General features: G+C 48.1%; 1 protein-coding gene across 7 annotated transcripts in view; it reads left to right on the plus strand.

Annotated features, from left to right (window-relative positions):
- Positions 1-14,069, plus strand: part of PRKAG2 (protein kinase AMP-activated non-catalytic subunit gamma 2) — a 136,430-nt gene that overhangs the window by 85,080 nt on the left and 37,281 nt on the right. For 2 of the 7 annotated variants that reach the window (XM_049777869.1, XM_049777870.1), the window contains exons 1-2: positions 8,936-9,106; positions 9,890-9,953. In XM_049777869.1, coding sequence (XP_049633826.1) covers positions 8,975-9,106; positions 9,890-9,953 — 196 coding nt within the window. In that variant the 5' untranslated portion in view covers positions 8,936-8,974. Of the gene's footprint in view, positions 1-8,935; positions 9,107-9,553; positions 9,666-9,808; positions 9,954-14,069 lie in introns of those variants that run through there. The other 5 variants (XM_049777866.1, XM_049777868.1, XM_049777873.1 and 2 more) reach the window with 4 other exon arrangements.

Consider the following 14,069-nt stretch of genomic DNA (forward strand, 5'->3'; position numbering starts at 1 on the left):
GCTGTGTTTCTTACCCCTTTGGGTAGTCGGGTCTGAAGAAGCAGGGTATTAGCAAAAAAAAAATAATAAACTAAGCCAGTCAGGAAAGAATTGCTCTAGGCCTGAGCCAAAAGCCAGAGCTCCTCTTTCTTTATTAAACTAAATCCCAATCCCAGGAGGGGGAAGATTGAGAGAGGCACAAAAGTTCCTATCCATGGGCTTTTACATATCAAAGGAAGAGGTTGAAGGAAGGAGGAAGGCCTTTCTTTGTCTTGGGCTGATAGATGGATGTTATCCTACAGAGACAGTGCGCCATTGTCTATTAGGGTAATTCTGGCTGTCCTGAGAAGAGGTATCGAGGACTCTTTGCCTTATGGTCTAAAGGTCTGGTTTCACAGCCCAAAGTTGCTGCCACCAAGACACTTAGGCCAGGTGTTGCCTGGACAGAGACCATGAAATCCAGCCAAATGTACACTTGGGAAAGGGAAGGCATTCCTGTCACAACTGCAGAAAAATCCCCAGATCCCTTTGTTGTGTTGTTGCCTGAATTGTTGCTTGGTTGCTTTGAATGAGGGATATGACATCCTGCTCATGAACATTTCATTGATTGGTTGGTTTGGGGTCCATGTCCAGCTCAGTGTTCAGGGATTGTTCCAGGTTTTGCCCTTCGAAGACTGTGCTCCAACCCTTTAGCTATCTACCAGGCCCCCAATTTGGGAACTAGTCCATTTAACAGTCAATCCTGTGGCCAGAGAGAGAGTACTGCAGCTAGGGTGTTAGCCTTGAAAAACAACAACCCAGATTCGATCTTGGAACACACACACACACACACACACACACACACACACACACACTGCAGTGCTCTGATTCTAAGTGCTTTTGATCACTCTGCATAGGGCAGAACGACACAGAAACGGCACTCAGGTATTCTGGCCATCTATATCCCTTCATGGATTATGGCCAAGGGAAAGTCATACATGAAGGAACAGGGTGTTGGGAGGGCTAAAACTGTTCATAGTGGACTGTTCTGGAAGGGGTTAATGAATAAGCCAGAAGGATGAGGTGTAGAGAACAGGGACAGAGCACTTCCTTGTGATTTTACATCATTTTTATACTGTTTTATAATAGAACTGCAAACCCAGTGAATTGGTGTATGCAGAATGAGAAGACTCACCAGGCAATGCTTATTTCTTACATGCAAAGTGTTACAGAACCAGAAGGATTGTTGATATACTAGAATATGGTTTAGCTTCCAAGTCCTGTTGAATACAGATCTTGTAAGAATATATTTGTAGAGGCCTGAGAGATATCAAGCAGTGAGAGTGCCTTGCATGTGACTGCCCTGTTTCAATCCAACATCCTATATGAAGTCCTGGGAGTGATCTCTGAGCACAGAACCAGGAGTAAACTCTTGAACACTACTGGATGTAGCCCAAAGTTGAAAACTAACAAACAAAAACATTTGATCAGCCCCAATTCACAGATTTGAACTAATTTGTGGATGGTAAGAGAAAGCATCTTTTGGGCCCTGACAATTCTTGAATTTCAGAGAAGTGGTATTTAAGAGTCTTCCTTCCCCTGAGCTCCAAGGCCACACATTTTCACCTTTATGCCTCTCATGCCCGTTTCTAATCACTGCAGATATTTCGTGGACACACCTAAATGTGTCCCTGGCATGGAGCAAATGTTAAATATTTGCTGAATGCCTGTCTTCAAAATCTTCACATTGTCTACTTTGGGGAAGCTTTAGAATTAGAAGAGAGAATCTAGGTTTAAAAAAAAGGGGGGGGGGGTGGTTAGGCTTAGTGCATTTTCTTGGTTAGGCTTAGTGCATTTTCTTCATGGCTTTTTGAATAACAATCCCTTTAAAGGAGGTTTTCTGCTGATTTGAGTTATAGAAATTGGCCGTCTATGGGGTAAATGCTCTTCAAATGAAATCCTAAATAAATGTTAGGAAGGACTAGACTTTAGAGCATCCAGATTAATTATGTGGAAAAATGTCTGTCAAATCTTTTACCTGAATATAGTGATTCAAATTAGGCTGAAGAATGAAGAGCTCTGGTTTGAAATGTTCCATTTTCAGTTTTAATCAAACTTCAAAGCCATCCAATTGTCTGCAGCCAAGCTCCTGCCCACTTGCAAACCAGAAGGACTGGCTGGAGCAGCCTCTACACAAGCCTCAGGGTCTGCTTCAACCCTAATGTTTGCAGCTCTTCTTCCTGGAGTCTTTTCTGACATTCAAGGGAATGTGGGTAAAGTCATTTCTAAGTTGAAGTAAGTCTCAGAGAAGCAAAAGCAAATGACCTGAAAGAATCTTTCAGCCCATTTAAGTTGTAAAAGGTGACTTTTTGCCCACCTCACTTTTCATTGATTCACTAATAATGAACAATACATTTTACCTCAGTATTGTTTGAATGTACTCTCTGTGCAAAGGCAGAGGCCATGCACCAATGGTCAAAGTCCTCCATTCCTTTCCAAGAGTTGATGGGATTTAGAAGAGACGTAGAGAAGTTGCGTGTGCTGAGTGCCCAATCCAAGTATGTGGGTTAACAGGAGATGACTTAGAGGGAAAAGGGGGGTGAGTGCTTGTAGTACAGGACCCTGTGGTCACCCCACACACCTTGGCCAAAGAAAGAGAAGTTTCTGGCAGAGACAAACCATGTTCTACACACCCAATTTCGAATGGATAACAGCTGCTGAGAGGAGGGGAAGGGAGAGAGATCAGAGCAGGGCCAGTGCCTGTTGCCTAGTATCGGGTGGCACCAGCTAGAGAGAAGAGCAGCTAAGCCCTGCTTGTGGCAGAGGTGGCGCATGCAGGAAATTCCTGCATTTCCTCAGAGGCCGAACAAGAATTTCTCTGTTCACCAAAGGTCGGGGCAGCTCCAGGCGGGCAAGTGGACAAGGAAAGACTGGCAGAAGAGAGTGACCATCCAGCAAGCCTGAAGAGGCCGTGGGCTCCAGACTTGGGCCTTGGGCTGGAGAAGAGGCAAGGGTTGAAGCCAGAGGACACACTCAGTGTGCCAGGAGAGTTAGCGTTGTCTTTCTTTTTTCTTTCTTTCTTTTTTTAAGTTTGACACATTTTACTTGCAACTTAAAAACTTGTTTATCAGTACAATGAGGTGCAAAAACATTCCAGGGGCCCTACCTGGGTTAGGGCAAGTTTAGACCCCCCACTTAGGTCATCTTAGCCCCCACTACTTTGCGTAGAAGCAACATCTAGGGGGTTCCATCCACCACTCAGCCTCATGCCAGATTTCTTTTTTTTCTTTTCTTTTCCTCCTTTCTTTTCTTCTTTCTTTCCTTCCTTTCTTTTTCTTTCTTTCCTTCTCTCTTTCTCTTTTTTTCTCTCCCTCCCTCCCTTCCTTCCTCCCTCCCTCCCTCCCTCCCTCCCTCCCTCCCTCCCTCCCTTCCTTCCTTCCTTCCTTCCTTCCTTCCTTCCTTCCTCCTTCCTTCCTTCCTTCCTTCCTTCCTTCCTTCCTTCCTTCCTTCCTTCCTTCCTTCCTTCCTTCCTTCCTTCCTTTTCTCTTTTGGGCCACATCTGGCATGCTTGGGGCTTTTTCCTGACTCTGAGCTCAAGGGTCAGGTCAGCCACATGCAAATTCCTTATCCACCCACTGTACTATCAGACCCTTATTTCTTTTTAAGATATTGGGCAATTTACACAGGTTATTTACCTTTTCCATTTCAGTTTGATTAAACGTCTGGTTTGCTGTTAATGATGGTTTCTCATGCACATAATTCTAACACCCACCCATAACCAGTGCGCCCCTTCCCTCCTCAAGCACCTCAGTATCCCACTTCAAACCACCAACCACCAATAACTCAGTTGTGTGGATCAGTTCTCCCATTGTGTTGCCTTTGGCCTTTCACTGCTCCTTTGCTGTGTATCTTTAAGTCCTCATATGAGAGATGATTCTGGATCTATCCCTTTCTTTCTGACTGACTTCACTCACCATGAGAGCCTCTGCTTCCATCTGTGTTGCTGCAAATTGCATGATTTTGTTCCTTCTTAGAGTTACATAATATGCTGTTGTATAGACCATGCCTTCTTGATCCATTCATCTATAGTTGGGCATTTCCATATTTTGGCTATTGTTCTAAGTGTGGTGATAAACACAGGTGTCCACACATCCTTTCAAACTAATGTCTTTGTTTAAGGTGGTGGTCCTCAAACTTTTTAAACGGGACCAGTTCACTGTCCCTCAGACCATTAGAGGGCCAGACTATAGCAAAAACAAAAACTGTGAACAAATTCCAATGCACACTGCATATATCTTATTTTGAAGTGAAGAAACAAAATGGGAACAATTACAATATGTGGCCCGTGGGCAGTAGTTTGAGGACCACTGGTTTAAGGGATAGATGGCAAACAAATAGTATTTCTGGGTTATTTGGAAGGCTCTATTCCAATTTTTTTTTTTTTTAGAGATTTCCATAGTTAATGACTAGTTTTGATGGACTGATTTAATTTTCTTTTTTTTCCCTTTGGTTTTTGGGCCACATCCGTTGACACTCAGGGGTTACTCCTGGCTATGCGCTCAGAAATCGCTCCTGGCTTGGGGACCGTATGGGATACCGGGGGATCGAACTGCTGTCCGTCCTAGGTTAGGCAAGGCAAACACCCTGTCACTTGCGCCACCGCTCCGGCCCTTTTTTTTTTTCTGTAGAAAAATTCTAATAAAAGTGTCAGGAGGCAGTCTGTTGTTGGGGAGGTGGTAATCTGATGGAGACTGCTGCTGGGGTACCAGCATGCCCGACTTTGGAAGATATAAGCAAAACACATTTGTCACTGCATTGGCCCTCCATCCTACATTCAACACATGAAAAACATGCTTTGACTGAGTACACACAGGAACTTGAGATGCTCACTCTCTCAGGAGCCACTTAACCCGGTATCTGAGGCCCATTTATTTTTCACAATATTTGTCTGTATTTTTAAGGGCCAGAAAAAGCACAGTGGGTATGTACAGTTGCCTTGTATGCTGCTGACCAGGTTCAATCCCTATATAGTTCCCCAAGCATTGCCAGGAGTGATTACTGAGCACAGAGTCAGGAGTAACCTCTGAGTGCAGAGCCAAGAGTAAGCCCTGAGCACTGCCCAGGTATGGCACATAAACAAACAAAAAAGACTTTTTATTTTTTGCGGGGGGGGGGGGTGGTGGTGGAGGTGGGTGACACCAGGCAGTGCTCAGGGGTTACCCCTGGTTCTGCTCTCAGAAATATCTCCTGGCAGGCTCCAGGGACTATATGAGGTGCCAGGATTCGAACCACCATCCGTCCTGGATCAGCTGCTTACAAGGCAAATGCCCTACCCTGTGCTATCTGTCTGACCCAAAAAATGACTGTTTTTAAAAGGCAAGGTGAACCTTTTTTCAACCTCAGTGCAAAAAGGAAACACCAATGAGATATCTCTCTTTAAAATTACACCAAAATTACTGCAAGAAATTACAATGTAGTCTTTAAAATTAGGATGGGGGCTAGAATGATAGTACTGTGGGTAAGGTGTTTGCCTTGCATGCAGCTGATCAGAGTTCTTTTTTTTTTTTTTTTTTTTTTTTTTGGTTTTTGGGCCACACCCGTTTGACGCTCAGGGGTTACTCCTGGCTATGTGCTCAGAAATCGCCCCTGGCTTGGGGGGACCATATGGGACGCCGGGGGATCGAACCGCAGTCCGTTCCTTGGCTAGCACTTGTAAGGCAGACACCTTACCTCTGGCGCCACCTTCCCGGCCCCTCTGATCAGAGTTCTATCTCCGACATCCCATATGATCCCCTGAGTACCACCAGGGGTAATTCCTGAGTGTAGATCCAGGAGTAACCCTTGAGTACCACCAGGTGTAGCACAAAAACTAAAAACTAAAAAACAATAAAATAAAATAAGGGGGATTAGCACACCTTCTAGTTACCAGCCTACTTCTGTTTTGGAGACATATCCAACAGTGCTCAAAGATTACTCTTGAGTTCTATGCTCAAGGACCACCCCTACAGTTACTTAGGGAACCCTATGTGGTGCCAAAGATGGAATTGGGGGTTCAGATGTATGCAAGACTAAATCCCTGTACTATCTCTCTAGACCAATACCTAACTTTTTTAAATTCCTCTTTGCATTTAGTGTTGACGGTAGAATCAGAGTCTCTCAGGGAATCACACAGAGCTCTCCTGTTCATCTTTCTCATTATCAGTGGTAATGACTTTGCTGGGGGGGAATGTAAAAAAGAAGCAACCAAGGTGAAAATTGGGCAGTTTTCCAGAAACTTTCAAGAGAACTACCATATGAACAGCTCTCTATCCCCAATTCTCAACTTGGGAGAATGAGACCATGTGTCTATCCGAGCCCGAATCCATGAAAGTAGTGGTCAGTGACGCTCACAAGAGCAAAAAAAGCAGATGGTCAGAATGTCTGTCTTGGGATGATCACGGCCATGATGGGACTGAACAAAGCACTGACATGTGGACAAACCTTGGGAATGGTACTCTGAGTGAAAGAAGCATCATTTCATTTTATATGATTCTATCTCTAAGAACAGGACATTTTAAGAGAGAGACCAGAGGTTGCTGAGGGCTGTAAGGGTTCTTGAAGAAGTGACAGTATATGGCTTTGAGATGATGAAAATGAAAAATCAACCCCACTAATGGTCACATCCCCAAGAAAATACTAAAAACCTTAAATGTTCTCCATGGTATGTGAGTCATGGATCGAGAAAGATTTTATGAACCCACATTCTTGTTTCTGCCACACCACATTAGTGTGGCTTGACCTGTGGGAGAAATACAGCAAGAGATAGGCCCTGAGATAGGCCCCAGTCTTGCAAATTCATCCTTGACCTGGTATTCACTTAGCTCCATTTCAAACATTACAGAGATGGAATTAGGCAGGTCACCTCTGAGGTCAGCTCTGTGACATAACCAAATTATTGGACATTTTATTCCTATGGTTTTAGGCCTCAACAGGAAGTTTATGCCTCTATATCTTGCATGAGATGAGTCCTGTTTGCCTGCCCCCCCCCAAAAAAAAAAAAACAAAAAACATTTGCTGATTCTGGTTTGGGCTCACAGATGAGGCTGTGATGGCTAATGCCTGGTTTCTATGTAAACCAGGGAAGAATGCAAGTGGATGCAGGGAAGAATAAGGTGGATGGGTATGGATGTGGTGTCAGTGTGCAGGGAAGGTTTGTTATGATTTTTCTGGGTTCATTCCCCATGGAGCTGATGGTGTTGAACACCTGCATAGTGTTTTTTTTAATTAGTGGTGGTGAGGTGGGTTTGGGGGACATCCCCAACAGTGCTTGAGTGATCACTTCCTGCTGGGATCAAGCCTGGGACTTGACTTGGGCCAGGCTCCAGTCTTGACCTGTCTATTTTGTGTTCCCATCTCTATAATATTTTTGTTTGTTTGTTTGTTTGTTTCTGTTTTTGGCTCACACCCGGCAGTGCTCAGGGGTTAGTCCTGCCTCTACGCTCAGAAATCGCTCCTGGCAGACTTGGGACCATATGGGATGCCGGATTCGAACCACAGTCCTTCTACATGCAAGGCAAACACCCAACCTCCATGCTATCTCTCCAGCCCCCCCCCCCCAATCTCTTTAATTTTTATGGTTAATGTCTCCTCGTGTCAGTTACCCTTGTTCTAACTGCACTTTTCTTTTAAATAATTTTTATAGAGGGGCTGGAAAGATTATATAGTAGTAGGATCTTGCCTTGCATGTGGATGACCTGAGTTTGATCCCTGGTAACCCATATGCCCCTCAAGAACTGCCAAGAGAAATTCTGAGCACAGAGCCAGGAGTAACCGAGTATAGTTAGGTATGACAAAACAAACCAAAAAATAATCTTTATAGATCCCAGATTTATTATTTGCTGGCTCAATGACTTGCAAGTCACAGCAGCTCATATAAGTCTGTTAAGTGATTGACTTATTAATTTTTCCTTTGGAAATCGTCTCTTTGCTTAAGAATAAATGCAGTTTTATCTCCTTTTATCTCCCCTAAGCATGTTACTGTTTTACTATTGGGGGGGGTTCAGGTAAAATAATTTAGAGAAATTTGCTTAGAGAAATAGGAGGGGAGAGAAAAGAAAGACTAGTGTTTAGAAGAAAACACGGGCTTCTCCTGAAGGAAAAGCAGAGTGTTCACATTCTCAGGGTGAAATGCAGGTCAATCTCCAAGGTAGAGAGTGAGTCATTGTTTCACGTTTTACACATTTATTGGTTTGGGGGAAATCATAGCTGGCAGTGTGCAGGGCTGACTCCCAATTTGGTGCAGGGCCCTGTGTTGTTTTCTGTCTGTATTCAGGGGATTGAATCTGTCTCCTCTATGCAAAACATGTGCTTAGCCCATTGAGCCCTCTCTCTCTCTCTCTCTCTCTCTCTCTCTCTCTCTCTCTCTCTCTCTCTCTCTCTCTCTCTCTCTCTCTCTCTCTATCTCTATCTCTATCTCTCTGTCTCTCTCTCCCCTCTCTCTCTGTCTCTATCTCTCTCTGTCTTTGTCTCTCTCTCTCTGTCTGTCTGTCTGTCTCTCTCTTTCTCTCTCTCTCTCTCTCTCTCTCTCTCTCTCTCTCTCTCTCTCTCTCTCTCTCTCTCTCTCTCTCTCTCTCTCTCTCTCATCCATGATCCTACATGAGCCCAGATTCATAGAAGGAATATCTTACATCAGGGTTTTTTTGTCCACCAAATGCCTTACTCAAACCTTTTTATCTTCGTTTTTCTATCCATCATGCCGTTATCCGCCCACTCCCACCCCTTTTGGATTTTGTTGTTGTTGTTGTTGTTTAGCTTTTGGGGCCACACCTGACCACAGAGGTCACTTCTAGTGGGCTCCCTGGATTGCCCGGATTGCAGGGGACTGAACCCTTAGGTCGGCAGCATGCAAGGCAGATTTTCTCTCTCAGCTGCACGATGGCTCAGACTCCACCCTTATTGCGTTTTGAAGGCGAAGCTTAAGACCCAAGAGATTCTTGGTTCACTGCAATGATGGAGCAAAAAAGGAAAAGCAAACAGCATGTCAGTACTTCCCCCTCCAGGCCAGCCCAGAGTGAGTGAGGGAACCAAATTCTTCTCTGCATTGGGACCCTTCTCCTCGGGTCTGGCAGGGAGCTGCTCTCCTTCCTTATCAGCGCCCCAGCACTCTGCTGTGAGCCTGGGGCCCCAGGTGATTGTCTGGGGCCTCTCCCCCACTTCCCTTCCCTGCACCCTGCGGGGTGGAGCACCTGTCCCTGGGCCTGTCCTTCTCCTTCCCTGAAACCCCGGCCCAGACAGGGGCTTCTTGCGCCCTGGTGACCATGGTGGCCAGGGCCAGCCAGACTTGGACACGATGGAGCTTTGGGCAAGACATGCCCAAAAAGAAAATGCCAAGTGCCGAGTTCCGTGGCTGGTAGATCTGTGAGCAGAACTCACGATCCACCCGTTGGGGTGGAGTGGGCGAGTGGGCGGGGAGGGGCCCCAAGCTCCCATCTTCTCCGGGAAACGCAAGGTCTCCCCGTGGGGGTCCCTCCAACCAGCCACACGGGTCCCCCCTTGCCCGGGAGCCCACACCTGCGCAGGTCCGGGGTGCTGGGCGCTGCATGCAATGGGGTTCGACGATCGGGGGCTGAGATCGGGGCAGGACAGGGGGGGGACCACGGCTCGAGGGGTGTCCCGAGCCGACCCTGCACCCAGCTCGCCGCCAGGCCCGGTTCCTGGGGAGCCCCCTTGATAGGCCCCGGCCGGCCAGGCTCCTCCTCTCGCGGTGCCGCGCCCGCCTGCTTGCGCTCTGGGCTCCCCAGTCCCGCTCAGGGGGGCCCCCACGCCGGCGCCCCGAGTCCCCGCCCCGGGCTCCCCCACTCCCGATCCTAGTCGTGGGGAGGGGGACCCCGCCGGCTCCCCAAGTCCCCGCCCCGCGCGGGCGCATGCTGACCCCTGTCCTCCTGTTCTTCAGGCGGCGCTGGCGGCCCCGGGACCCGCAGAAGCCGGCATGCTGGAGAAACTGGACCCCGAGGAAGGTGAGTGCTGCACGGACACGGGCACCCGACACCCGCCTGCAGCCCTTTTGTCCTCCCGAGCCCGACTCCACTCGACCCGACTCGGAGCAGCCCTGCCGATCTCGGTGGCCAGTGCCATCCCCAGAGGTTCCCCCTCTCCGGCTGGCCGGCCTGGAGAGCTAGAGGCCCGCAGGGGCGATGCAAAGCCGGGCAGGGTGTGTCTAGCCCCAAAGGGAAAAGTTCCCAGGAAAAGCCACCGCCCTGTGAATTCAAACAACCGGGGGGCCCCCCAACACCTTGCTGCTCCCCGCCTGCTCTGGCTGCGTCCCTTTTCTTGGGGAGCCCTCCCTCTGCGCTCACTCACCTGCGGCCTGGTCCGAGCTGTGTGCCTTGCATGCCAGGAGGAATGAAGGTGCAGCCTGATCCGAGATGCTTTCACCCAGATCCTGCTGGGCGATGTGGATCGATGTCTGAGGCTGGAGTGCTTGTCGCCTGCAGGGTGCTTGCTCGGAGAGGAATCCAGGGGGGTGAGGCCGAGGCAACTTTGAGGTGTTTGGCAGCTGGAGGCAAGGTAAAGGTACCACCGGCACTGTCGCTGCCCCTCCATGATTTAGTTAAAGATTTCTCAGACCCAGAGGATCCATGGAATAAAGCCACAGGGCATACATGTGCTAGCTCTATTCCCTTAGAGGTACGCCCACGTAAGGGTACCGGGCCAGTCTGACTGAGGATGGGCCAGAGAGTGTCTATGCGCCCACGCGCGAGTGTGTCTTGTGTGTCTGTGTGTGCTGAATGTGCAGCATTGCTGGAAGCTAATGTTTGTGTTAACTACCCCCCTAGCCTAAAAGTCTGGGTCCCTCTTTATTATTCACACGCCTTTACTTGGTAACGTTCAGGTTTTTATTTTTTGCTGGGGCTTAATTTGCAATTGATGTTGCTGAAAAAGAATCCAGTGTCTTAAATGGGATCCGTGCCACTACTCCTGGGCTTTGCGATAGAACAAGCCACGTTTTACTTACCTCTGTTCATACAGCCGTGTAGTGTGGTGTGGTGTGGTGGCCCTTTCCTTTACGATTTTGCATATCCCCACAGCAGTGTGCTGAAGCAGGGGGTGTCTCCACTGTTCCTTCATATCCCGAGCCTATTGCATTTAAACTCTGCAGAGTCACTGGGAAGAGATGCCAAAGAGATCAGGCCCAGACTTAAATCTACTCTGCTCTCAGTTAGCTGTGCAACCCTGACCAATTACTTGCTCCCTCTGTGTCTCGCTTCCCCGATATTTGAGCTGACACTCGAATCGGCATTTGAAGGATTAGACTAGATGATCCCTTTGATGGTGTTTAGTGCAGAGAATCCCACGGGAAACTGCCCATACACCCTGGGACCTGTTATTATCTGAGCCACTGACCATTGTAGTGAAATCTTGGTCCTTACAAGGCTTTGATTTGAATGTTAACATTGAGCCTGTTTTGAACGTAGCTTTGAGGAGGGTTGATTTTCTTACTGGAGGTTTATTAAGTTCATGACGTTGCATTTCTCAAAGCAGACACAAGTGGTTTGGGGGTTGTTTGGCTTTTTTTTTTTCAACTTTGGCATTGTTTCTGCCATTGGGATGAATGTCAGATATTGAATGTAGACATCTAAAAAAGGGAATTTCCTGTTTCACTCATCTATTTTTATCGGTATTGCTGCCCTGGCTTTCAAGCTTACCGATTCCACAAATAACCCTGTCAAACTCTTTTTTTTTTTTTTTTTTTTTTTTTTTTTTTTTTTTTTTTTTTTGTGGTTTTTGGGTCACACCCAGCAGTGCTCAGGGGTTTTTCCTGGCTCCGTGCTCAGAAATTGCTCCTGGCAGGCACGGGGGACCATATGGGACGCTGGGATTTGAACCGATGACCTTCTGCATGAAAGGTAAACGCCTTACCTCCATGCTATCTCTCCAGCCCCAACCCTGTCAAACTCTTGAAGGAGCAGAATGTTCATCAATTCCTGGGAAGCTGCTAACTGAGCTGGAAGGAGGAAGTGTGGGCATTTCACACAAGGGGTTGTCTGAGCGCCCCTTGTTGGTCTCGAACTTTCTATTACTTATTCATCCCAAATGGTAAGAAACTGGGTGGTCCAGGCCAGAGCGATAGCACAGCAGTAAGGCGTTGCATGTGGCCAACACAGGACAGACCCAGTTCAAGTCCCGGAATTCTATATGGTTTCCTGACCCTGCCAGGAGTGACTTCTGAGTGCAGAGCCAGGAGTAACCCCTGAGCACCGCAGGGTGTGAACCTCCCCAAAAATGAAATTGGGTAAGCCAATGTAATCCTGAATGAATGGGGGACATGAAGGGCATCACCCCTCCCAGCCTTGAGAGCCATCTCTGCTGTCTATCCAAGCCCACAGCACACTTCATTTCCTTTACTGCTCCTATGTATGTATTTGGGGGTTTCTATTCTGCTGGTGCCCAGTTTCATTGCCCAGATATCTTTAGGACACAAGGCAGCACTGGAGCACTCACAATTGCTTTGCTTGTTTTGTTTAGTTTAGTTTTCGGACTACACCTGACACTGCTCAGAAATATTCCTGCCTTGCACTCAGTAATCACTCCTGGCAGTGCTCAGGAGATCATATGGGATGTCAGAGATCAAATTTGGGTTGGCAGCATGCAAAGCAAGCACCCTTCCCTCTGTACTATATTGTTCTGAACCATGCTCACATTTCTGTTATGAAGTGGTTTCTTTTCTAATTTTTTTTTTTTTTTTGGTTTTTGGGTCACACCCGGCAGTGCTCAGGGGTTACTCCTGGCTCTATGCTCAGAAATTGCCCCTGGCAGGCACAGGGGACCATATGGGATGCCAGGATTCGAACCGATGACCTTCTGCATGAAAGACAAATGCCATACCTCCATGCTATCTCTCCGGCCCTGTTTCATTTTTTTCTTTTTTTTTTTTTTTGGTGTTTGGGCCACACTCAGTGATGCTCAGGGGTTACTCCTGGCTATGCGCTCAGAAATCGCTCCTGGCTTGGGGGACCATATGGGACGCCAGGGGTTGAACTGCGGTTCATCCTAGGTTAGCCGCGTGCAAGGCAAACGTCCTACTGCTGCACTACTGCTCCAGCCCCTGAAGTGGTTTCTTTTTTTTCTGAATATGTCTGACCCTGTCTGTGCCTATTAGAAGCACCTGGAGTGGGAACCTCAAAGCGTGCTTAGGAAATAGCTCTGCTCAAATGGGCAAAGAGCAAACAGAGGAGCAAAGGGGATTGGGGGGGGGGGGAACAGGCAGCAGCAAGCAGAATGTGTATGTAGCAAGGGGACAGAGTGAGCGGGGCAGATGTCTGCTATCATGATGCCATTGCCACTGTTCACCCCCTGCCTGTCCACAGTGGTGGCAAGTCTGTAGTCTCTGCCCCCCAAATGTCTCCCAGGATGTCTATGTGACCCCCCATGGGCTTATCTGGCAAAATCCATGTCTTCATAGTATTGTGAGATAACCCAAGTCTCCAGGTAAACCCTGAATCCCCCTCCACTTTAGGGTGTTGGAAGTCTCTCCCAGAGCCCACAGATGTCTCCATCTCAGCCTAGCCTTGTCCGGGTGCCCCCACCACTTGGTCCAGTTTTCCTGATGGATGCCGCTGCTTCATGGGGGACATGCTGGAATTTATGAGGGCCACAGGGGTGAGAACTAACTGCACGAGGTTGTTTGCTGCCTTAGGTCAGGCCAGGTCAATTCTCAAGCAGGGGCTACTGGGTCACTGCCACCAAGCACTCAGCTCCAGCACCTTACGGCCAGGGTGCTGTGTGCTAGGTAACAAAGGAGGCAACCCAGCCCTGTTGCATTGTGCACAGGGACTGGAGGGCTAGGAAGGGTACCTTGCCCATGCTGGGTCTATACCTGGCTATCTCCTCACCCCAGATATTGGTCTACACTGGGCCCCATCTCCTGACCCCAGGTACTGAGTCTCCTGACCCCAGATTCTGGGTCTACACTGGACCCTGGCACCTGATCTCGGTAGCTGGGCCTGCCTCTGCCATGTTCCCCTCTCTGAGACTGGCCCTGAGCAGGGAGATTCTTCTGAGGCCTCTGAGCTGTGGGTCCTGGTGCTATGACCCAGCTTTTAATGGCATGCCCTGTCTGCTAGCCTGTCCTC

Source organism: Suncus etruscus, chromosome 1, assembly GCF_024139225.1.
Source record: "Suncus etruscus isolate mSunEtr1 chromosome 1, mSunEtr1.pri.cur, whole genome shotgun sequence".
In the NCBI taxonomy this organism is placed as follows: Eukaryota; Metazoa; Chordata; class Mammalia; order Eulipotyphla; family Soricidae; genus Suncus; species Suncus etruscus.